Source organism: Lutra lutra, chromosome 15, assembly GCF_902655055.1.
Source record: "Lutra lutra chromosome 15, mLutLut1.2, whole genome shotgun sequence".
Lineage (NCBI taxonomy): Eukaryota > Metazoa > Chordata > Mammalia > Carnivora > Mustelidae > Lutra > Lutra lutra.
This window is the reverse complement of record NC_062292.1, coordinates 6,094,153-6,119,773: the sequence shown is the minus strand read 5'-3', so window position 1 is coordinate 6,119,773 and position 25,621 is coordinate 6,094,153. Positions and strand designations below refer to the sequence as shown.

The following is a 25,621-nucleotide window of genomic DNA, read 5'->3' as shown; positions in this document are numbered from 1 at the left end:
TCCCAAATACATTATAGTTTTCCACATCTAAGCCTTTGATCAAATTGCTCCATCTGCTGAGAACCTCTCGTCTCCACTCTCAAGCATATTGCCAGCCAACATTTAAGAACAACCCCAAACACCATCACCCCACTCTGACGATTATCCCAGCTCCCTCAACAGTAAATAACTGTTGCCTCTTTAGCAACTATCCCGCTCTTTCCACAAAATTATAGCCTCTAATTATTCTGTTTCATATTTAGCATCAACCGTCTGATCTAACAACCATCCATCTGATGGTTAGGGTCTCTCATTTTATTTCAATTATGGAATGGACTGAGGACTTCTCGGGAATTGTAAGGGGAAATGCTTCTGCATTATTAAATGACCACTTAAAATATACTTTCGTACATTACATACTCAACAGTTTATGGGTGGTCTATAGACTATTGGTTGACTTAAACTTTCTCTAATCTTGAACACTAGCTTTTTAAGAGATACACTTTCTATAGTTAACAGACACATATTACTGCCCCCCCAGATCTTTCTTTCTCAGGTACAATAAACAACTGGGATGTCTTTAAATACCAAGGGCTGAGGGCAATTTGCAAAATGGTTGCCATATACACAGAGCAATCTAAAGTTGTATGTCTAAGGGCTGAATGGCTCGTCAGAGACCTGAAAACCTTGAACACTTAACCATATATTGGCAAGTATGCGAGTAAACAAATTCTGAGCCAAATACACAAGAAATGCCATCTGGAATCATTAAACTTCCTAAATAATCATAGCGAAGGGAAATATGATAAGAGTTTTATTAAGAGAATTGACTATTCCCTTAATAAATTTGTTGTCCAGTTAAATTTTAGTTGTCGCAATCATGGGAACAAGGAGGGAAGGCTGATGACCTTTCAAGCTACTATGTCAGAACCATCAAAAGTTATTCCTGCCATGCATAATTTCAAGTCATGATCCAGCTTTAACATTAACCAAGGCTCTTAGTAGGTACTTAAAACAATCAATGTTTGCTACCACTGAAAGCTTTCTACTTCATATGACCATACACAGGCCAAACCTGAAAGTCTTCTACATAAACTACAATATTCCTACTCACAAGTACATTCCTGTAACATCAGTAGATTAAAGAGATTTAAAGAAGGTATAGTGAACATTCATGGCATTCGGTTGGAGAAGTGTACCATGTTGCTAGCCATCTGCACCATTTTTCTACTGCCTGCGTACCCTCACGGAAAAATACTGGGAAGTGCTTAGTGTGTGTGTCAGAAGAGACTGTCCCCTCAGGAGAGCTGAGTAGTTATTATAGAGTGAATGTGCAAAAAATGCTTTCTCTACTCTCCCAAGCTGAGAGGCTTGTTAATGTTCTCAAAGAGAGAAACACGAGGCAGGTCATAGAATGGGATTTATATAAAAAAACAATGGCTGGGTGGATAGACAGGTTTACTGAAAAACACTCAGTGCCGAAGTGGACCCATGCAGTTCAAACCCATGTTGTTCAACTATAATCTATCTAAGAAAACTTGGCAAGGCTAGTGTTACAATTCACATTAGCAGTTATTTACAAAAATAAATAAACTTTTTGTAGTGTTTACTGTGTGCGAAGGCAATGCAATACTAAGGGGGAGAAGCAGACAGAGAGCTGTCACACTATGGGAGAGTTTGGGAGTAGAGATCACCAGTGCATGGTATGGAATATATAGGCCAGTGCCCCGCAGAGGACAGCTGGTTGCTATAAGTCTGTAACAGGGAGGAATGCCTAAGGAAGGAAGAAGAGCTGAAGATTCAGAAACGTCCGCGAGAAGATGGTAGTGGGATCGGCTATCTGAAAGGACGTTTCTTTCCTTTCTGTTCTAGTGGAGGACCAGGAAGCTCTGAGAAATGGACAGGCCAGGTGGCCGGAAGCAAGCAACTTAGCTGCAAATGATAAGTAGCCGTGAACTCTACAAACCAAGAGTGAACAGGAAAATATTAAATGTTCTCCGATGAGTCAACATTTTAATATCACCAATCAAATTAAAACCTCATATTAAAATGAGGTGAAAATGTACATGAACGATCCCACACTGTTTCTTTCCGCGGCAGCATTTTAACTCTCATTTTCCAAGGAGTTCAATGGAGATGGTTACTTCATCAAAAGAAACATAGCTATCAAAAACTCAATAATGTTATGATTTAGCAGGCATTATCACATGTTAGAAGAACAAAAAAGAAATGTAATTTCTGGTTTTTATTAAGTCTACAATCTGTAAGTGATTCAAGATCTAAAGCTTTTCCTTTTTAATTCTGAAATTCACCTTAAGCACATTTTTACTTGAAAATGAGCATACTTGCAGGAATTCCATGAACCAACTCAATAAAACAATGAAATATGAGAGTATTGTTTTAAAATAGCTATGTGAAGAAAGCCAATACTCCTCTCACATTTGTTTGAAGAAACTAATGATTAAATGTTGCTTAAAACATGAATCAGTTAAATACCTCTAGGAAGCTATGGGAACACAGATGGTTAATCCAATTCATTTTCATTAATGTAATAGGGTATACACTTATGAGGACGCTGTATCATGTGACATGTGCTATATCCTTCTTCCAGATTAAAGTTTATGGTATGTCAACTACTACCCTAAGTAAAGATTACTAAAACTATAAAGTATGCCTGTGAAATCCAATCCTGAGAAGTGTAAAGTTAAACCTCTAATTCTTTCTTTTTTTCCCTCTCCTTCTAATTGGATTAGAACTGTTTAATTACAAAGAGGTGTGGGATTTTTTTTTTTCTCTTCCTATATTTTTTATATTTTTTCTTCATCTGAACTTCTAATAGGATTCACTTCAGGGTTTGGCTTGGTTTTAATATTTAACAGTTAACGTTTCTTAAATAGGAGATAAAGGAAAAACTGAACCATTATCTGGGGAAAAACAATTCAATTGATAGTTACACATGGTCATTTTGACAGACACATTTTTGGCTTGATATTAATCATTCAAAACACTCAAGAAAAAATAAGGACTCCGCCCTAACTACTCTCCACCGCTTTTCCACGGCCCATCACTTCCCACCTACCTGCAAATTCACCTGGCCACGTAAGGAGGATATATTAAGAATTGGGAGCAATAGATATTTTTAACCAACTGTAAACATTATATACTGTTTATGAAGGAACTTTACTCTCTGAACTCAATGATAGTCACGAACCCCAAATAAACTATAAAGATTTTTGTTTTAAAAAACTCAGTAGGATGTACTGTATTTAGTAACTATGTGGTTTCACTAGGTTTTAATTCCTCCGTAAACAGGAATCGGGCCCTCAGGATTGTGGTTTTCGAAATTAGGGTGTGTTTAGATTTGGAGACTGCCCAAAATTCATTCACATCTAGAAGAGAAAGCTGACTGCCAAACATATGCAATGAGGGGAGAAAAAAAGATTACATTCTAAATAAGGTTTGTATAACAAATACTTCCATCTGTTTCACAGAGATCAAATAGAACTACTTTAAAACAGTCCGATGACATTTAAGCATCTGGCAAAAAGAAAGCGTGTATTTATGGGAAAGGATTCAGGTTAGCTATGTTTTTTGTCCTCAAGGATAAGTAGTGGAATGGTAAATATGATTATTCCTCATATTGAATAATAAAAAATTGAGTTTATATATTATTTTTTATACATAATAAAATTTAAATGTCTCCTCAAATATCACTAAAAAGTATTAAGGAAAAATTAAGACTCTATCCAGGTATCTTTCAAACACTGTTTCGGATCGGAGATTAATAATTACAGTTATTAACACCATAAAGTCTGAAAGATTTCCAAGGAGAACTCAAGCCAAGTACAGACATGAACATATCACTTTTTCCTTCTGGAAACACCTTCATATGAGCAAGGCTCAGGTCATACGCAGGGACGAGTCGCCAAAAAAAAAAAAAAAAAAAAAAAAAAAGCAAACCTCCCCCGAGCCTCAACCCTCCCTACCATGCCAGTTATTGCCTCTCAGCCCTCAATTTAGCACATGAACCCATTCCGGGATAATGGACGAAGCTCTCAGAATGTCCTAACACAATATTAACCTCTGCCGGTAGGAAGCCCTGGAGGGAAACTGCAGGTGGAAAGGGGCTCCTCTTCCTGATTCTAGCACACAAGCCTTTGCCTTTCATCCTCCTGCTGCACAGGTTATCAGCAGTAGAGGTGTATGAGGACACCTGGGTGTCCTCTGCCCAAAGTGCGGCAGCACACCAGAGTGTAGAACCTCACGAAACCAAGGGCAGGTGACCTCTTCACGCCTGATGAGGACAGCGCTCTCTGTATGCCTTCGCACCAGCCATGGCTCACCTGTGACCTGAGATCTGTTTCTTGGGCTCCCAGCACAGACACTGTATGCTCTGGTTTCATGCTCTCTCAGCACTCTGACTCCTGCATGTCTGCTGACCAGCTGTCTCCTGCTCGCCCAGACTGGGGAGCAGCTATGATGCAGGCAGAACAGTAGGCTGCACCCATACATTCTCCAGGGAGAGCTGCACCCCAGCCTTAGGGAGAGAGCTCCCCTCTCAAGGTTTTCCTTCCTTGGGTACTCTCCCTCCATCCTAGGATAACACCTAGAGTGGGCTTGACATTCCTGGGCTCTCCTAGCACGGGTTAATCATTCATCATAATAAACCTCCATATACACTACTCCATGGTTTCTATTTGTTGACTGGACCCAGACTGAGGGACCATCCCACACCTACCTTCCAGCCTGAGATTGCTGGACAGGATACCCACAGACCCCCTTGTATGAGTGACTGGACAACTCAAACCTAACAGGACCAAAATGGAATTCTTATTTCCCTCTCCTTAACCAAAGCACTTCCACATATCAGCTAATGGCAACCCTATTGTTTCTATTGCCTGGGCCAGATTTCTTGAAATCACCCTTGAGTCCTCTTTCTCATAGTCTGTATCCAAATCATCAGCAAATTCTATTCATTTATTCCTCAAAATATTTCCAGAATCTGACCACTCTTCACCCACTCCACTACTTCTACTATGGTACAAGTCATTATCGTCTCTTACCTCCTAATAGTCTCTGACATTTCATCTTGTCTCCCCATAATCGATTCTTTTTTTTTTTTTAAAGATTTTATTTATTTATTTGACAGAGAGAGATCACAAGCAGGCAGAGAGGCAGGCAGAGAGAGAGGAGGAAGCAGGCTCCCTGCTGAGCAGAGAGCCCGATGCGGGGCTCAATCCCAGGACCCTGAGATCATGACCTGAGCCGAAGGCAGCGGCTTAACCCACTGAGCCACCCAGGCGCCCCCCCCATAATCTATTCTTCAGTAGTCAAAATTTCCTTCTACAATGTGAATCCTGATTAAAACTCTGGGTGTATTAAATTCCCATGTTGGGGTGCCTGGGTGGCTCAGTAGTTAACCATCTGCCTTCGGCTCAGGTCATGATCCCAGGGTCCTGGGATCAAGACCCACATCAGGCTCCCTGCTTGGCAGGAACCCTGCTTCTCCCTCTCCCACTCCCCCTGCTTATGTTCGCTCTCTCACTGTTTCTCCATCAAAAAATAAAATCTTTCTTTTTTTTTTTTTAAATGATTTTATTTATTTGACAGAGAGAGATCACAAGTAGGCAGAGAGGCAGGCAGAGACAGAGAGAGAGGAGGAAGCAGGCTCCCCACTGAGCAGAGATCCCGATGCGGGACTCAATCCCAGGACCCTGAGATCATGACCTGAGCCAAAGGCAGAGGCTTAACCCACTGAGCCACCCAGGTGCCCAAAAAATAAAATCTTTTTTTTTTTTTTAATTCCCATTTTGCTCAAAGTAAAAGTCAAAAGTTTACAAAGGCCTATAGGGCCCTAGAGGAACTGGTTCCCTTAATACATCTTTATCTCTGACTATACTTCCCTCCCTGATATCATTTCATTTGGGCCCCCTGCTGTTCCTTGAATACAACACACTTCTTCACACCTTAGGCTGATTCATCACCAGGACATCCACACAGCTTTTCATTCTCATCCATAATTCTTACTTAAGATATCATCTTTAGATAAAAATATTTTAAATTTTACCCACCAGCCTGAACAATCTCCATTTTCCTCAAATTTGTTTTTTTTCTCCATAGCACAAAATAAACATTATACATGCATCTACTCTAGAAAACCCTACATTTGAGGTCTTTAAAGTAATTATACTGACTTCTTATAATGACTATTTATATCCAATTATTATAAAATTCTATTTTCATGCAATAATTCTTACAGTAAGAACTGTTAAGTGGAAGAAACACATAAAGGGGCTACATATTCAGTTATTTTTAGTAACTAAGATAGTAACAATATTAAGTTATAACTACATAATAGATACTTCCTCAGAATTACATAATAGACATATGTCTGAAGGTGTGGGTTTACTTCAACTGCATTATAGTAACATTTCCCACACTACAAAATACTAAATTGTTCTCACCATGTTAATAATTTGATTGAAGGTACTGAAAGAAAAAACAAAACAAATCTGATTGAAATTTGAGGATTCAATTAAAACAAACTGAGGGTTGATGGGGGGAGGGGGGTTGGGAGGGGGGTGGGATTATGGACACTGGGGAGGGTATGTGCTATGGTGAGTGCTGTGAAGTGTGTAAACCTGCTGATTCACAGACCTGTACCCCTGGAGATAAAAATATATGTTTATAAAAAATAAAATTAATAAAAATTTAAAAAACAAACCAAAAAAAACCAGAATGTTAAAATGAATGCAACGATGAAAAACTAAAAAAAAAAAAAAAAAAAAGCCTCCCCATCTGAAGTTTACCATTTGATTAGGCTTATATTATGACTATACAGTTTTATTTTTAAGTTAATGATTCCCTCAACTTATTTGATTAAGCAACACATTTTCATCACGACCTAGAGAAACAATAGTATTTCACTTAATCGAGTTTAGAAAACAATACTAGGGAACATGCACTTCCAAAAATGAATAAATTTCTTTTTTTTAACAAAAACCAAATTGTACAGTAGAGAAAGTACTGAATTCATTTAAATGTTAAGTTTTGTTCAGAAAAGAAAATAATTAAGTACAATTACATATATAAAAAGTACATTATATACTTTTTAAATACACAATTATCTATGTATAAAAAATCAGGAGAATATAATCACCTCAAAAAAGAAAACAAAACCTGCAGATGCCAACACCAATGATTCACATGTTCAAGTTTTCAGACAAGATTTTTTTTTTTTTAAAGATTTTATTTATTTGTCAGAAAGAGAGGAGAGCGAGCGAGCACAGGCAGACAGAATGGCAGGCAGAGGCAGAGGGAGAAGCAGGCTCCCCGCCAAGCAAGGAGCCCAATGTGGGACTCGATCCCAGGACGCTGGGATCATGACCTGAGCCGAAGGCAGCCGCCCAACCAACTGAGCCACCCAGGCGTCCCTCAGACAAGATTTTAAATCAACTGTTAAAACTATGTTTCATCACGTTAAAAAAGTATATTAAAAATGAGTAAAAAGAGTGCTTGCTTCGGCAGCACATATACTAAAATGAGTAAAAATATAATGTCAAAAAAAAATCACAAAAAACAACTTTATTTTAAAAAGTAACCAAATGAAAATCCTAAAAAGGAACATTACAATTTTGAAAATAAAACTTTTCTTTGAATGCGTTGAAATAAAGATGACAGAGGAAAGAGTCAGTGAAAATACCCAAAATAATGAACAGAGAGAAGAAAATACTGGAAAATAAATGAACAGAGTTGCAGGGACCACTGTGAAAATATCCAAAGCTCTAAAATATGTGTCATTGGAAACTCAAAAGGAGAGGATTAAGAGAACAGGATAGAAAGAATATTTTAGAGTTGAATGATGGAAGGCAGAAAATTTTCCAAATGTGATGAAACACAAATATACAGAATCAAGATGTTCATCAAACTCGGTCACAATAAATAAAGAAAATAATGCCCAGACATATTTTATTGCTACCATGAGAAAGAGTGGAGGGCCAGGGGTAAACAGAATATATTTAGTATGCATAAAGAAAGAAATTGTCAACTTAGAATTCTATATCTAATGAAAAGGTCATTCAGAAATGAAAGTCAATAAAGACATTCTAAGATAAAAGAAAATAAGAAGAACTCACTATGGAATGATCAGTACCCAAAGAATATTAAACACACTTCCTCAGGCTGAAGGGAAATTATACTAGCGGGAAACCTGATCTTTAAGAACAAAGTAGGAGGGAGTAATGTTAGCAAGATGCTGGAATAAGAGGCTGTGGACTCTTCTTCCTCAAGCGGACGCACAGATGCAACGACGACAACACGTTTATCAATTCACTTTGTGAGAAATCCAGAAACTAGATGAGAGACTCCTGCACCCTGGGCAAGTATGAAGCAAGCCATATTGAAACTGATAGGAAAAGTTGAGACACATTCTTGTCATAATCTCCACCACTGGCACAGTGCCATAGAGTTGGGAGACAACCCCATCATCCAACTTCTCCCTGAGGAGTAAGGATTCTGGACTGCACAGAGAGTAATCTTTTTTTTTTTTTTTTTTTTTTTTTTCTGGTTACCACTCAAGGGTCTAATTTCTAACTCACTTGTCTCTGAGAAGTAACAAGAGTCCAGCATTCACTGTTATCTATGGGGGATACAGAGAGCATAGCAACAGTCTGAATTAGAGTACAGGCACTTGCCATAGTTCCTCCTTCTGGCCCAGGGTGCAGAGAATGGGCAGCAAACTCCAGCTCCCAGCTCTTGCTAAGAAGTAAAGGAGTTGGATGAGATACCTAGCATCCAACTTTTCTGGCTATTACCAAAGAGATTGACTTGTAACTCACCTGTCTCTGATAGCAGCATTCACTAGTCCCAGGGGGTTCATGGAAAATAGCAGTTTGTAAAGTGTGCAGGCCTTTGCCACAGCTACCTCCGCTGGCTTAGCACAGAACAAGCAGGCAATAAATTCCACCTCCCAGCATCTTTCTGAGGAGTGAAGGAATTAGACCGTACAACCAACATCCCAACTTTTTCAGCAGCTTCTCAAAACATCAGTTTCTCTCTTGCCTCAGAGAACTATTGGGTCCTGGCATATTCTAGATACCTGGAATCCTCTACAAGCAAAGATTGAGCAGTTTGGACTACCATGAAAGTTTCAGAGGCACCCAGAATCTTTGGACAGGTGACTGGCAAGGCCAGGCTGTTTAGTCTAATGCACAAACACCAACTCAGGGAATCAAGGAAAATGAAGAAATAGGGAAATGAGTTCTTACAAGATAAATGTCATTTATCTTGTTCTTACAAGATAAATGTCCAGAAAAATAACTCTAATGAAATGGATATAGAGAATTTACTTGATAAAAAAATCAAAATTACTATCTTAGAGATGCTCACCAAAGTCAGGAGAGCAATATAGGAATAAAGTGAGAATATATCAACAAAGAGACCGTATTAAAAAGGATCAAATGCAAATCATAGAGCTGAAGAACACAATAACTGAACTGAAAAATTCAAAAAAGGGATTCAATCACACTAGATCAAGCAGAAGAAAATATCAGTAAACTCAGAAACGGTTCATTGGAATTAATCCAGTAGATAAAGCAGCAAAAAGGAAAAAAAGAATGAGAAAGAGTGAAGACAATTTTAGTGACTCACTGACACTATAAGCAGATCTATATACATATTATGGGAGTGCCAGTAGTTAGACAAGAAAGAGAAAGAAGAAAAAAGCTTATTTAAAGAAATAATGGCTGAAAATTTCCAAAATTTAGAAAAGATACAGATATACAGTTTCATGAGGCTCAAAGGATCTTCCACAAGATCAAAACAAAAGAGCTTATCCCAAGATACATTTTAATCAAAATGTCAAAAGTCAAAGACAAGGAGAATTTTGAAAGCAGTGAGAAAAAAGTGACTTGGCAGAAACAAGAACATCCCCATAAGGCAGTCAGCATATTTCTGAGCAGACACATTTTAAACCAAGAGGGAGTGAGGATATATACAAAGCACTGAAAGAAAAAGCTTGCCAGTCAAGAATACCGTACTCAACAAAACTTCCTTTCAAAAGTAAAGGAGAGATAAAAACTTCCCCAGCTAAACAAAAACTGGGGGAGTTTAGCACCAGTAAAAATGTCTTACAAGAAATGCTAAATGGGGCGCCTGGGTGGCTCAGTGGGTTAAAGCCTCTGCCTTTGGCTCAGGTCATGATCTCAGGGTCCTGGGATCGAGCTCTGCATCAGGCTCTCTGCTCAGAGGGGAGCCTGCTTCCCTCCATACTTGTGATCTCTCTCTGTGGCAAATAAATAAATAAAACCTTAAAAAAAAAAAGATCTAGAAATGTTTACAAAAGAATATGTTTAAAAGAAATGCTAAGGAGAATTCTTCAACATCAAATGAAAAGACCCTAAACAACATATTACATATGAAAGTATAAAACTCACCAGTAAAGTCAAGCACATAGATAATCTGTATTACAGGGATGGTAGTGAAAAAAAAATCACTTTTAATCCCAGTATAAAAGTTGAGGGACAAATGTATTAAAACTATAGCCAAAAGTATAATAACTAATAAACACACAAGAGAAATATATGTAAATTGTGAAATCATTAACATAAAATGTAGGAGGCAAAGAAATAAAAGTGTAGAGTTTTATATGTAAGTAAAATTAAATATTATCAGCATAAAATTAACCATAATAATTATATTTTACATAACCCCATGTAACCACAAAGAAAATACCTACAGAAGTTACAAAAAATAAAAAGGAATCATAGCATACAAATAAGAAACAGAAAAAAAAAATAACAAAACACAAAGGAAGACAAAGAGCAAAGACAGAAGTTCTACAAGGCAAACAGAAAACAGTTGTCAAAATGGTAACAAATACTGTAATTACTTCAAATGTAAATGGATTAAAGTCACAAACAGAGTGGCTAACTGGTTTAAAAAAACAAGATGCAACTCTATGTTATCTACAAGAGACTCACCTTTAGATTTAGGGACACATAGGCTGAAAGTTAAATGGATGGAAAAAGATGCAAATAGTAACCAGCAAAGTAGGTCATACCTATATCAGAAAAAATAGACTTTAAGTCAAAAACTATTATAAGAGGGGCACCTGGGTGGCTCAGTGGGTTAAGGTCTCTGCCTTTGACTCAGGTCATGATCCCAGGGTCCTGGGCTCTCTGCTCAGCAGGGAGCCTGCTTCCCTTCCCCTCTCCCTGCCTGCCTCTCTACCTACTTGTGATCTCTGTCAAATAAATAAATAAAATCTTAAATAAAAAAAAGACAAACAAGGTCATTATACAAGGATAAAAGGGCAAATTAGGAAGATATAACATTATAAATATATACGCACCCAATATCTGACCACCTAAATATATAAAACAAACATTGACAGATCTGAAGAGAGAAATAAACAGCAACAGAATTTATAGATGGGAACTTCAACATATCCCACTTTTAATGGTGAATAGATAAGCAATCAGAAAATCAACAAAGAAACACTGGACATGATTAACGCAATAGACCAAATGGACCAAACAAACACATAGAGAACTTTTAACCCATCAACAATGGAATACACACGCATCTCAAGCACACACAGAACATTCTCCAGGACAGATCATATGTTAGAGTTCATAAAACAAGTTTTAGAAATTTAGGAAGACTGATGCAATACCAGTATCTTTTCTGATCACAATGGAATGAAAGTAGAACTCAATAGCAGAAAGAAAACCACAAAACTCACAAGTAGGTGCAAATTAAACAAGACTCATTTGAACAACCAACGGTTCAAAGAAGAAACCGAAAGGGAAATTAGAAAATATCTTGAGACAAATAAAAATGAAAACACAACACATCAAGACTTTGGGAATGCAACAGAAGCAGTACTGAGGTGGAAATTTATACAATAAACACCTACATTAAAAAAGAAGATATAACATTTTGAGGAATGTCCATACTCTTTTCCAGAGTGGATATACCTGCTTGTTAAGTGAAATAAGTCAAGCAGAGAAAGGCAATTTTCGTATGGTTTCACTCATATGTGGAATATAAGGAATAGTGCAGAGCACCACAGGGGAAGGGAGGAAAAATTGAATGGGAAGAAATCACAAAGGGAGACAAACTATGACAGACTCTGGACTCCAGGAGACAAACTAGGGTTACAGAGGGTAGAGGGTGGGGAGACATGCCAGCCAGTTGTTGGGTATTAAGGAAGGCACGTGTTGTGATGAGCACTGAGTGTTATCTGCAACTAATATATCGTTGAACACTACATCAAAAACTAATGATGTGCTGTATGTTAGCTAACTGAACATAATAATAATAATAAAAGAATGCCCCAAAGAGGAGAAAAAAAAATTTCAAACTCTTAAAAAGAAAAGAAATAAACCACCTAACTTTATACCTCAAGGAACAAATTACAAAAGCACAAACTACATCCGGAGATAGAAGAAAAAGAGAAATAATAAAAATTAGAGCAGAAATAAAATAGAGAATACAGAAACAATAGGAAAAAATCAGGGAAACTAAGAGACTTTTTAAAAGATAACCAAACTACAAAAAAAAAAAAAAAAAACCAAATTAATAAAAATTTAGCTAGAATAACCAAGAAAAAGAGACAAGACTCAAATAAATACAACCAGAAGTTAAAAAGACGACACCACAAATGATGCCACAAAAGTAAAAAGTATCATGAGGCAACTACAAAAAATTGTAAGCCAACAAAATAGATAACCTAGGAAAAAACAAATTAGTTCCTAGAAATATACAACCTACTAAGGCTGAATCAAAAAGAAAAAGAAAGCCTGAACAGACCTGTAAGAACGAAGGAGAATGAATCAGTAATCAAAAATCTCCTGACAAATAAAAGCCCAGGACCAGGGGCACCTGGGGGGCTCAGTGGGTCAGGCTTCTGCCTTTGGCTGGGGTCATGATCTCAGGGTCCTGGGATCGAGTCCCGCATCAGAGTCTCTGCTCAGTGGGGGGCCTGCTTCCCCCCCACCCCGCCTACTGGTGATCTCTCTCTCTGTCAAATAAATAAATAAAATCTTTTTAAATTCTTAAAAAAAAACAAAAACAAAACCCAGGACCAGAGAGCTTCACTGGCAAATTCTACCAAACATACATACATACATACATACATTTATTTATTTATTTATTTATTTATTTATTTATAAAGATTGATTTATTTTTAGAGAGAGAGAGAATCTCAAGCAAACTCTCTGCTGAGCGTGGAACCCAGTGTGGGACTCAATCTCACCCTGAGATCATGATCTAAGCCGAAAACAAGAGTTGGATGCTTAACTGAATGAGCCACCCAGATGCCCTATCTACCAAACATTCAAAGGACACAAAATCAATATGCAAAATCACCAGTTGTGTTTCTCTACACTAATGATGAACTATCTGAAAAGCAAATTAAGAAAACAATCCTATCTATAATAACATCAAAAAGAATTCAATATTTAGGCATAAACTTAATGAAGGTAGTGAAAGATCTGTACACTGAAAACTACAAAGCACTGATGAAAGAAGTTATGGATGACACAAACAGACATTCTATGTTCACAGATTGGAAGACTAACTATTGCTGAGATGTTAATACTTCCCAAAGCCATCTACAGATTCAATGCAAAATCCCAGCTACCTTTTTTTTTAAACAAAAATAGGATAAACATACTTAAAATTCATTTGGAGCAATAAAAGTGCCCAATTAGGTAAAGCACTCTTGAAAAAGAGCCAAACTAGAGGTATCACACTTACTAATTTCAAATTATATTACAAAGCTATAGTAATCAAAACAGTATGATACTGGCATAAAAACATAGAGAGAGCAATGAACGGAATACAGAGCACATAAATAAATCCATAAATGTACAGTCAACAGATCTTCAACCAGGATGCCAAAAATACATAATAGAGAAAGACAGCATCTTCAGCAAATGGTGTTGGAAAATGGGATATCAACATGCAAAATAACGAAACCGGACTCTTACACCACACACAAAAATCAACTCAAAACAAACTTAGAGACTTAAATGTAAGACAGGAAACTATCATACTCTTAGAACCCATAGGGAAAATATCCATGACATTGGTCTTGGCACGGACATGGAGGATATGAACCAAAAGCACAGCCAACAAAAGCAAAAAGAAAACAAGTGGGACTATAATATTTGCAAACCACATAACTGATATAGGATTAATTTTCTAAATATATAAGGAATGCCAATAATTCAATAGCAAAAAAAAAAAAAAAACCCTAATAACACGATTAAAATATAGGCTGGGACTTCATCAAGATCAAAAGCTGCTGCACAGTGAAGGAAACAGTCAACAAAACAGAGAGACAACCCACAGAATGGGAGAAGATATTCACAAATGACACTACAGACAAAGGGCTGATATCCAAGATCTATAAAGAACTCCTCAAATTCAACACACATAAAACAGATAAAATCACATCAAAAAATGGGCAGAAGACATGAACAGACAGTTCTCCAAAGAAGACATACAAATGAGTAACAGACACATGAAAAAGTGTTCATCATCATTAGCCATCAGAGAGATTCAAATCAAAACCACATTGAGATACCACCTTATAGCAGTTAGAATGGCCAAAATTAACAAGACAGAAAACAAGTGTTGGAGAGGATGTGAAGAAAGGGGAACCCTCTTACACTGTTGGTGGGAATGCAAGTTGGTGTAGCCTCTTTGGAAAATAGTGTGGAGATTCCTCAAGAAATTAAAAATAGAGCTTCCCTATGACCCTGCAATTGCACTCCTGGGTATTTACCCCAAAGATGCAGATGTAGTGAAAAGAAGGGCCATCTGTACCCCAATGTTCATAGCAGCAATGGTCACGATCGCCAAACTGTGGAAAAAACCAAGATGCCCTTCAACGGACAAATGGATAAAGAAGATGTGGTCCATTTATACAATGGAATATTATGCCTCCACCAGAAAGGATGAATACCCAACTTTTGTTATTGACATGGACAGGACTGTAAGAGATTATGCTGAGTGAAATAATTTAAGCAGAGAGAGTCAATTATCATATGGTTTCACTTACTTGTGGAGCGTAAGGAATAACATGGACGACATTGGGAGATGGAGAGAAGTGAGATGGGGGAAATAAGAAGGGGAGACAAACCACGAGAGACTGTGGACTCTGAGAAACAAACTGAGGGTTTTGGAGGGGTGGGGTGGGGGGTTGGGTGAGCCTGGTGCTAGGTGTTATGGAGGGCATGTATTGCATGGACCACTGGGTGTGGTGCATAAACAATGAATTTTGGAACATTGAAAAAAAATAACAACAAAAAAAATAGGCTGGGGCATCCAGGTGGCTCAGTCAGTAAAGCGTCTGACTCTTAATTTTGGCTCAGGTCATGATCTCTGCTTAAGATTCTCTCTCTCTGGGGCGCCTGGGTGGCTCAGTGGGTTAAGCCGCTGCCTTCGGCTCAGGTCATGATCCCAGGGTCCTGGGATCGAGCCCCGCATCGGGCTTTCTGCTCAGCAGGGAGCCTGCTTCCTCCTCTCTCTCTGCCTGCCTCTCTGCCTGCTTGTGATCTCTCTGTCAAATAAATAAATAAAATCTTTGAAAAAAAAAAAAAAGATTCTCTCTCTCCCTCTCCCCCTGCTTGCACTCTCACTCTCTAGAGTGCACTAAAAAAAAAAAAAAAAAAAAAAAAAGGCTAAAGACTTGAATAGACATTTTTCCCAATTAGACATACAAATAGCCAAGAGGTATATGAAAGATGTACAATATCACCGGTCATCAAGATAATGCAAATCAAAACCACAATGAGGTATTATCTCACACCTGTTAGGATGGCTATTACCAAAACAAAACAAAAACAAAACAAAAAACAAAACACAAGGACAGTATGTGTTGAGGAGGGTGTAGAGAAACTGGGACTATTGTATGCTGTCAGCTGGAATGCAAAATTGTATGGCTGCTATGGAAAGCGGTATGGTAGTCCCTCAGAAACTTAAAAAGAGAACTACCATATAATCCAGGAATCAAAAAGAATTGAAATTAGGTTCTCAAAAGGGTTGGTGCACTCCTGTGTTCATGGTAGTACTATTCACATAGCCAAGATATGAAAAGAACTTAAACATCCACTAATGGAAGAATAGATTTTTTAAAAATAGAATATGTAAATACATAAATATAAATATATATATGTATGTATGTGTGTATATTATATATATACACACAGTGGAAAATATTTAGCCTTTAACAATGAAGGAAATCACACAATATGTGACAACATGGATGGACCTTGATGGTGTTACACTAAGTTAAGTAAGGTTGACATTGAAGATCAAATACTGTAGGACACCAATTACATGAGGTATCAAAGAAGAAAATAATAGAACGGTGGTTGCCAGGGGCTGAGGGCAGTGGAAAATGGGTAGTTCCCAATCAACATACATAAAATTTCATTTATGCAAAACAAAAAAAAATTCTAGAATTGTGCTGTGCAACATTGTTTCCATAGAAAACAATCGTATATTGTACACCTAACAATCTGTTAAAATCTGTTAGGATTCATGTTAAATGTTCTTCCCACCAAGAAGAAAAAAAGAACAAAGGGAGAGTTTCAGAAATGTAGAAAATGAGAGTAAATATGAAAGATTACATTTAAGTCCCTTAAATGTATATTACCATTTAAAGCAAAAATTACACCAGTGTCTCATGGAGTTGTACATACCTCGTAAGTGTTATTCATATGACAATAAAGGAGAGACAATAAAAAGCCTTACATGATATCATCGAGGTTTCTACGTTTTATAATATTACTCCAGGTAAGTAGGATGTCAAAGTTTAGGGATGTATTTTGTAATTCCGAGAGCAAGAAGTTAAAAATAAACACACACACACACAGGACAGAGGACAACAGTTGAGGGACAAACAAAAAATTATAGACTTAAATCCAACCATAACTATTATTATATTAAATGTTAACAATTTAAATGTTCCAATAAGGAAAAGACTGTATCAGAGTGGATAAAAAAAACAAGACCAAAATATGTACTACCTATAAGACATTCTAACCTAAGTAATTCCAACATCAAGACACAGGTAAGTTGGAAGTACACAAAACAAGAAAACCCATGTAAACAGGAAGTATCAGAATGGCAGAATGGCCATCTAAGTATCACTTAAAATAAACTTTAAGACTAAGCATTAGCAGAGGGAAGAATTTCATACTGATTAATACAGAAAGATACATCTAAATGTGTACAGGTCTAATTAGAAAGTGTCCAAATACAGGATGCAAAAATTGACAGAATTAAAGGGGAAAATTTTAAATTCCACAATTCTCTTAAAATATCCTAAAACCCCTAGCTAAACCTAGCCACTGCCTACCGCCACATCTCTCCTCCCACCCATTCCTTCCAGATCTATTTACGCACACAGACTTTCTTCTTGCCAGTGGGCTAACTCCTCTTTTCTGCTTCCAAATCTTTGCATACACTGTTCTCTCTGCTTAGAACAATTTCATTTCCTTCTTGGGTGAGTGACTTCCACTTTCACTCCAAATGTCCCTTCCTCAGAGATGCTTTCCCTGTTGATGACGTGTTTTCAGAGCCCATCTGTGGTTGCACTTCTTTATCTTTCCTTCTCTATCTCTCGCTCTCTTTTTTTTTTTTTTTTTTTTTAATTTGAGGGACATCTGGGGCACCTGGGTGGCTCAGTCATTAAGCGTCTGCCTTTGGCTCAGGTCATGATCCCAGAGTCCTGGGATCAAGCCCCACATCGGGCTCCCTGCTTGGGCAGAAGCCTGCTTTCCCTCTCCCACTCCCCCTGCTTGTGTTCCTGCTTTCACTGTCTTTCTCTCTGTCAAATAAATAATAAAATCTTAAATAGATAGGTAGATGATTGATTGATAGATTTGAGGGACCTCTGAGCTGCTCTGAAAAAAGAGAGCTAGGGACAGAAACAAGTACAGAATGAGAACAGCTCCCCCATTGGAACAGGAGAAGACACAAAGGTAGTCCTAGAATTTTTTTTATTTTTTTATTTTTTAAAGATTTTATTTATTCATTTGACAGAGAGAGATCACAAGTAGACAGAGTGCCAGGCAGAGAGAGAGGGGGAAGCAGGCTCCCTGCTGAGCAGAGAGCCCGATGTGGGACTCGATCCCAGGACCACGAGATCACGACCTGAGCCAAAGGCAGAGGCTTTAACCCACTGAGCCACCCAGGCGCTCCAAGAATTTTTTTAGGTAGAGAAGGTGGTAGTGACAAAGGAAGAAAAGTTGGTTCATATTAATCAGATGACTTGATCTCCATGTTTCAGTTAGGAAGCTGGGAGTGAACAAGGGAAGGGAGCTGGAGTGATAAGTAGCCTGAATATTTTACTGTGCTGAGCTTCTGTTACAAAGAGTCCGTCCGTCCGCCCGTCCATCCATCCATTCATTCCACAGCATGAAATATCATCAAGAAGATATAAAACTTCTATTAAAGCTGGATGGGTTGGGGGGCTGCCCCTTTCTGTAGATGAAAATAGGTAGAATCCCAGTCCCCTAGGGAACAGTACACTCACTGGTTTCATGTAGTTAGAACTACAACTTCGGGTAAGCCCTTGTGTGATTTGGAGTAGAAGAGGAGGGACAGAGTATTAAAAGCATGTTTATATCATGTCATGCTGAATGAGACTGGCACATTTGAATCTAGCTATGATACTGTTGAAAAGTTTGGGAGGAATCTGTAGGAAGTAGGAAGGACTCCCACCAAGGTATACCAGAGACCGGCATTCATACAGCACGCTGCCTTATTTTTATCAGTCACGTGTAAACATACAGGCAATCAGCAACTAAAAATCATACAAAAAATTATCTGCACTGTGCATTAAAAAATAAACTGTAACTGGCTCTATGGTCTTGGGTTCGTCTTGGGTTCACTGAAGTACGTATTGTTTAATATCAACTGAGAAGAGAAAGCCCAAGCTTCTTGTCAGCCCACTGGACAGACACTCAGAAGACTCAAAATAACCTACGAAAAGGCAAGATTTCTCCAGCAACAAGGGGCTCTTGAGGTAGTAATCTCCAAAATTACATCATCAATGCAAAGGAAACAAACATGCTGTTTGCCCTATGACCGAACATTACTATTTTAATTCAAACCATTATTTGAAAAATCACACATAATCTAATGAAATATTTCTGGATTAATAATGGTTAACTATTTACACAATAATTCTGAATCTTTGAAGGAATATTTCTGAAATCACCACATTTACATTGATCTTTTCAAAAAATACAACATCAAATATGGTGATATAAACAATTTTCACCTCCCTCAATTATAAAATCATACCAAGAACAAAAACAGCTCACTCTTTAATTAGTAATTATTATGAATATTATATACAAACCAGTATGCTAAACATGGAATATAAAAATCCTACTAATAAGGAGTTGATTGTTCAGTTGAAAGATAAGACGTACGCATACATAATGCTATATAAAGCACAGAAGAGGCAAGTGTCCAAGGAAAGGACAGCAGGAAGCATGACAAGATTTCAAAGATGTCCTAAATATAAAGGACATTATTGCAACAACTGGCAACACTTGACTGGGATCTCAGGATTAGATGATATTAATATTATCAAGGCCAATTCCCTAATGTTGATGGTTGCATTGTGGTTAAAGGTATGCTTATTTGTAGGTAATATGCACCAAAGTATTCAGGGATAATGGGGCCTAATGTTGGTAATGTATTTGCAAAGGATGAAAAAAAAAAAAGTTCTTTGTACCACACCTGCAACTTGCAACTTTATGGCATCTTTGAGATTGTCTCAAAAGCCAAAACAAATTTTAAGATGATGATTGTGAGTAAAGTAGTATCATTCTGAGTTTTACAACTAAAAAGTAATCTCCATTAATTCTTGTTTGCTTGTAAACACACAGGTATTTATTCTGCTTTACTTGGCAGAACCCTGAGACCCTTGAGGAAGAGGTTCAGTTTTACTGTAATTTACGTGGCGCACAACTTTTGTTGCCCTTTTGTAACCTGTTAAATGGAAAGAATATGGCTGACGCTTGGAAAACGGTAATGAGGGTTTAAAATGTCCATATTTTGAGAATTGTGGGTCATTAAGAAAACCACAAATTTAACCAGTTCCAGCTAATTCTCATTCAACTTTCACAAGAATGATGGTAAGAAATTAGACACAGGGGTGCCTGGGTGGCTCAGTGGGTTAAGCCTCTGCCTTCAGCTCAGGTCATGATCTCAGGGTCTTGGGATCGAGCCCCACATCGGACTCTCTGCTCAGAAGGGAGCCTGCTTCCCTCTCTCTCTCTCTGCCTGCCTCTCTGCCTACTTGTGATCTCTCTGTCAAATAAATAAATAAAATCTTAAAAAAAAAGAAATTAGACACAAATTCTGGGTAGCTATCTAGTTTATTCAGAGCTAGAAATTTGTAATGAAATTAATTTGTTCTAAAAGGATAAAAACTGCCAAATAAAATACTCTAAATCACCACAAATTAAACTTCCCTCAAAAATACACCTGTCTCCCATTTCTGTATTTTTTTCTGTATATATTTCTACACATGGATATACCAGGTTAAGATATTCATGTCTTCATACAATATACAAAACACATGTATACACACACATATAAATTTTGTATATACATAAGCACTTGTATATATGTACATGTAAGAAAAACAGTTACCCATATACCAACACCAGATATCATTATGATATGTTGAAGAAATTACTTTCCCTGGTATTTCCTCATTTCTTCCATAGGGCTCTCCTGGTTGGGGGAGAGTTGATATCAAAGATTCAAGAGAAATGAAAACTCTCTGTACCTCTAAATGGATATATTTTAAACACCTACTTCACTGGGACACTAATATACTAATATATTAAATACATATTTATTTTTTCCAGTTTTCCATCATGTACTGACAACTACATAATCAACCATCAAACCTCCCTCTCAGTCTCCATTAATGAGTCTGTCTAACTGAACCCCTGTGTTCACCAGGCTGACCAGGCACGTGATCAACAGATTCTATGTGAGTCACCACAAGAAAGATCTTCTCCTACAAAGGTCTAAACTTCATAGGGGAGACCCCATATACATGTATTTTAAAAGTACCAAGTTCAAGAGTGACAAGTATACAAGAATACATTGTTCCCAAGGGAGTAGTCAGGGAAGGAAGTCTGTATCCTATTGACTATGTGTTTTCCAGAGCCGGAAAGTTCCTTGACTTGGGGCTGAAAAGTCAAGGACCAAGGCCATGCCCCTTAAACAAACAGAGGCTTAAATACCAGGTACAGCACAGGCAAGAGTAGAAACAAAATGGAAAAAAAAAAAAAAGAGAGCGCGAGCGCAAGAGTTCAAAGACACCAGCTACAAAACAGGGCCACAGTGAGACTTTCTCCTAAATATAATCAGAAGCACTATAAAGGCCCTGATAAGGTAATCACGTTCTTACCATGTGAATTAGTGCTATTCAGTTTAGAGAAACGGAGCCAGAGTGAATTAAACCCCAGCCAACCACATTCGCGGTGTGATTTTTGAAGGAGTCCCCTGACCTTACTATGCCTCAACTTCCTCATATGTAAAATGGAGATAATAATTGAACCTATCTAGAGTTTTCGGGGGAGATTAACTGAGTTAGTTAATCAGAGTTAAACTAATAACACTGATCACACTGTTAGTTAAACAGTGCTCAGCTCAAATTAACCTCTACCTAAGTATTGACTATTATACGTCAAAAGAGGGATTATGAATGACCTCACACACAGCGTGCTCTGAACCACCATCTTTGAAATTATGAGACTACACATTTGTTCAGTAGGTTTCCTAGAAAGTATTTTACCTAACTTATACTTAAGTAAATTCAGTGTACCTAGATCAATTCTTCTTAAAGGACATTAAGGCAATGAGTCTAGATGTACATACTGGCAAGTATTGCATATGTATTATATACTCACACATAAATTTCCTTCTATTACTCACATTCTCATAGAGAGCTTGAAGGGTCTCCAGATCAACCACAGAATTGTCCAAGTTCACAACAGCTGTGGAAAAAAAATACAAAAGAAAATATATAAATTGCCGTTTAAGCCAGCTGTAAAAAGGTGTCTGACCATCTTGAACAACAGTGATCATCTCCAGAATAGTGTTCTACCTTCAACACACTCACTGAACTCTACTACCAAGACTGTGTCCGAGGAATTTCAGCAGGGGTAAAGTGTAAAGCTTTCATTTGTCCCTCAAATACAAAATCCCATGAATATGACCCAGTCAAAGGTCAAAGATAAACTCTGAGTCTATCTATCTTTCAAGGTCCAACTGCATGAATTTGAAAAATTTGCTGAACACTAGAAAAAGGGGCTAATCATTCCCGTTACTCCTACATCTCATTTTTTGAGATAAATACTTATATCTGCCCATTCTTAGACTTAGGACAAAGGTTACATTTAATCACTAAACGAAGGACTTAATATAAAAATGAAAGATGCATTTTCTGTTATAATTCTTTACATGGTTATGATCAAAGGACAATGCATTGACAATGGTATTGAGAGTAACACAGAGGCACCCTTAAAAATCCACTTTTTAAGTAGGCTTCACACTCAGCGTGGAACCAACATGAAGCTCAAACTCACGACTGTGAAATAAGCCAAGATCAAGTTAGACGCTCGACTGACTGAGCCGCGCAGGCGCCCCAAATCCATTCCTCCCGTACAAACTGCCCATGCTTATGTACGGAAAAAATGGGATGAATATTCAAAAACTGGGTATATGTTCTTAAATGCACTTTTAGCCTGAGAAGCATGTTGGATTTTGAAGTATGTTTTGTAATTCAGTTTGGGCACAAATTAATCAAAAACATTCTGCATTACCTACATCTATATTAGCCGGAAATGATGTGAATTTGCCCTGTTCAGATTTGTGTCAACTAGCCAATGAAAGTCCTATAGGATCAAAGATTTCTGGGAGAAAAATCACGAAGTAGATAATCACAAATTGGTTAGGTTTATTTTGATAATTGAGGCATTTCACACTGTCTTTTCTCTCAAAGCCTAAAGTACATGAGACATAGTCTAGTTGACTCTGGCAAAATACCAAGAAGGAATTAAAAAGGACAATGGGAAATTGAAGCGTATGACGGATGAGACATCTAAACAACATAATGTAGCATTTCTGTTTGGAGCTGGGAACAGAGCCCAGGTTCACCAACAAATATCACAGTAAGTAGAATATGATACTTCCACCCTAATAATATTCTACTCCCCCCATTTCCAACAAGTTACGTCTCAAATATCAATAAGAATTTGATGAAGATTTTCATTCAAATGTTTTCACTCCTTGACCACATAAGGCAATCATATCACCATCTGTTTAATGACTCCAAGCAGAAAAACCAACCCAACTAACTTCTGACTATATTTCAGAAATTAATTAAAAGGGATTAATAAATGGATTTTCACTGGAGGTAAAATGCCTATAATGTAACAAAATGCATAAAACCCAAATAAAGATAGCAAATTCATGTGTGGAATTACCCCTTTGGACTTGTACATTGTCTAGGCCTTAAAGAAAATCTTGCAGTAAGCCCAAAGATCTCTGACTTTGGAAAATTCACTAGATAATAATCCAGTATTTCTACATTCCTCCAGCGATACAGCAAAAGATTGATGGGAAAACAAAGAAAGAAATGCAAGTCGTCAACTTAGTGTTAAGATTTCATTCTCGGAACAAGGTAGAGACACAAAAAAATCATTCATCCTCAAGTCAAAACTCTTAATAAAAGATACAATTGTCCTCTGACATTATCTGCCGTTTTTAAAACACGTTATTCCTACAAGTGTTCCCCACCCGCAACTTCGTGCGTATACTGCAGTTTCTCATCTGTTTATCTCGCACAATGTCAGAAACTAAAGAACATCTTAATAAATGCCACGTGGTCCTAATCGTAGGTATACAGTCCTAAGCAAGACCTCAAAAGTTCCTAATCCATGAAACCTCACTTTTTAGTCATCCACACGGAAATCTCCTTGGAAAGAAATACGGTTACTATTTTTCCACACAATTTTCTCTCACTTGGCTTTACACTAACATGATTTGATGGGAATCGCAGTTTCAAGAGAACAATATAGTCATGCTTGAGTAGCTGAAAATTAGAGAAGACTAGATACTGGCGGGTGAATGGATGGAATGAGAGACGTTCTAGATGGGAAATAAAGGCCAAAGAAGTCATCCGGGAACGGTGAAAGTTACAGAGGTGCTGTATGCACTCAATTTGAAAATCACGTTTTAGCACTTCAGAGATAGAGCCTTAGACTAAAATTCCTATCTTACTAAATATTTAGTGGTATCTTCTAGTGCTCCCTCCCTTAAAATCTACATATTTCAACTGATACAATTCTAAAATCAAGGAAATAAAACAATGCATTCACTCAGATACGCAATAATATGTCAAGTGCCTTATCATTCAGGGACTCTACAAGCTTACCACCTAGTTAACCATTACTCAAAAAACACGGACTTGAAATGGGAACTAATTAGATGTGGATGTTCTTAATGACTCAGCCTTGAAAGCCTGAGGACGACTGAACGTACAGAGACTGCTCCAATCCGATGTCTAGGTACGGCCATGCTAAGGAATTCACAGAAATAGAAATAGAAACACATTTTTTTAAGGTGGCAAAAAATTCAAGGAAAAAGCACCTCAAAAATTCCTTGAGTACATGTGCCAAGTTTCAGCCTTCCTTGAAAGGAAAATGTTTTGTTTTTATGATTTTATTTATTTGGCAGAGAAAGACACAGTGGGAGAGGGAGAAGCAGGCTTCCCATTGAGCGAGTAGCCTGATAGGGGGCTCCATCCCAGGACCCTGGGATCATGACCTGAGCCAAAGGCAAACGCTTAACGACTGAGCCACCCAGGTGACCAAAAGGAAAATACCTTTTTTAGAGATTATTTCAAGGTGATAAATTCTCTTTTCCCCCAAAAGGCAATACTATTTTTTTTATTTTTTTATTAATATTTTAATTTATTTGTAAACATATAATGTATTATTAGCCCCAGGGGTACAGGTCTGTGAATCACCAGGTTTACACACTTCACAGCACTCACCATAGCACATACCCTCCCCAATGTCCAGAACCCCACCACCCTCTCCCGACCACCCCCCCAGCAACCCTCAGTTTGTTTTGTGAGATTAAGAGTCTCTTATGGTTTGTCTCCCTCCTGATCCCATCTTGTTTCATTATTCTTTTCCTACCCCCCAACCCCCCACGTTGCATATCCACTTGCTCATATCAGGGAGATCATAGGATAGTTGTCTTTCTCCGATAGACTTATTTCGCTAAGCATGATACCCTCTAGTTCCATCCATGTCATCGCAAATGGCAAGATTTCATTTCTTTTGATGGCTGCATAGTATTCAATTGTGTATATATACCACATCTTCTTTATCCATTCATCTGTTGATGGACATCTAGGTTCTTCCCATAGTTTGGCTATTGTGGGCATAAGGCAATATTATTTTTATGGGATGGTTTACTGATGGAGAAGGAACACAGAACATGGAATCGAACTTAACTGGGTTTCCATTTTTCTTCGCAGCTGCATCACTTCAAGTAAGTTACTTGACAAGTTCTAGTT

The 25,621-nt window shown here is 37.7% G+C and overlaps 1 protein-coding gene across 1 annotated transcript in view; it reads right to left on the bottom strand.

Moving 5' to 3' along the window:
* Nucleotides 1-25,621, bottom strand: part of FMN2 (formin 2) — a 359,646-nt gene that overhangs the window by 148,728 nt on the left and 185,297 nt on the right. The window contains exon 9 of the mRNA XM_047705078.1: nt 21,967-22,028. Coding sequence (XP_047561034.1) covers nt 21,967-22,028 — 62 coding nt within the window. The remainder of the gene's footprint in view (nt 1-21,966; nt 22,029-25,621) is intronic.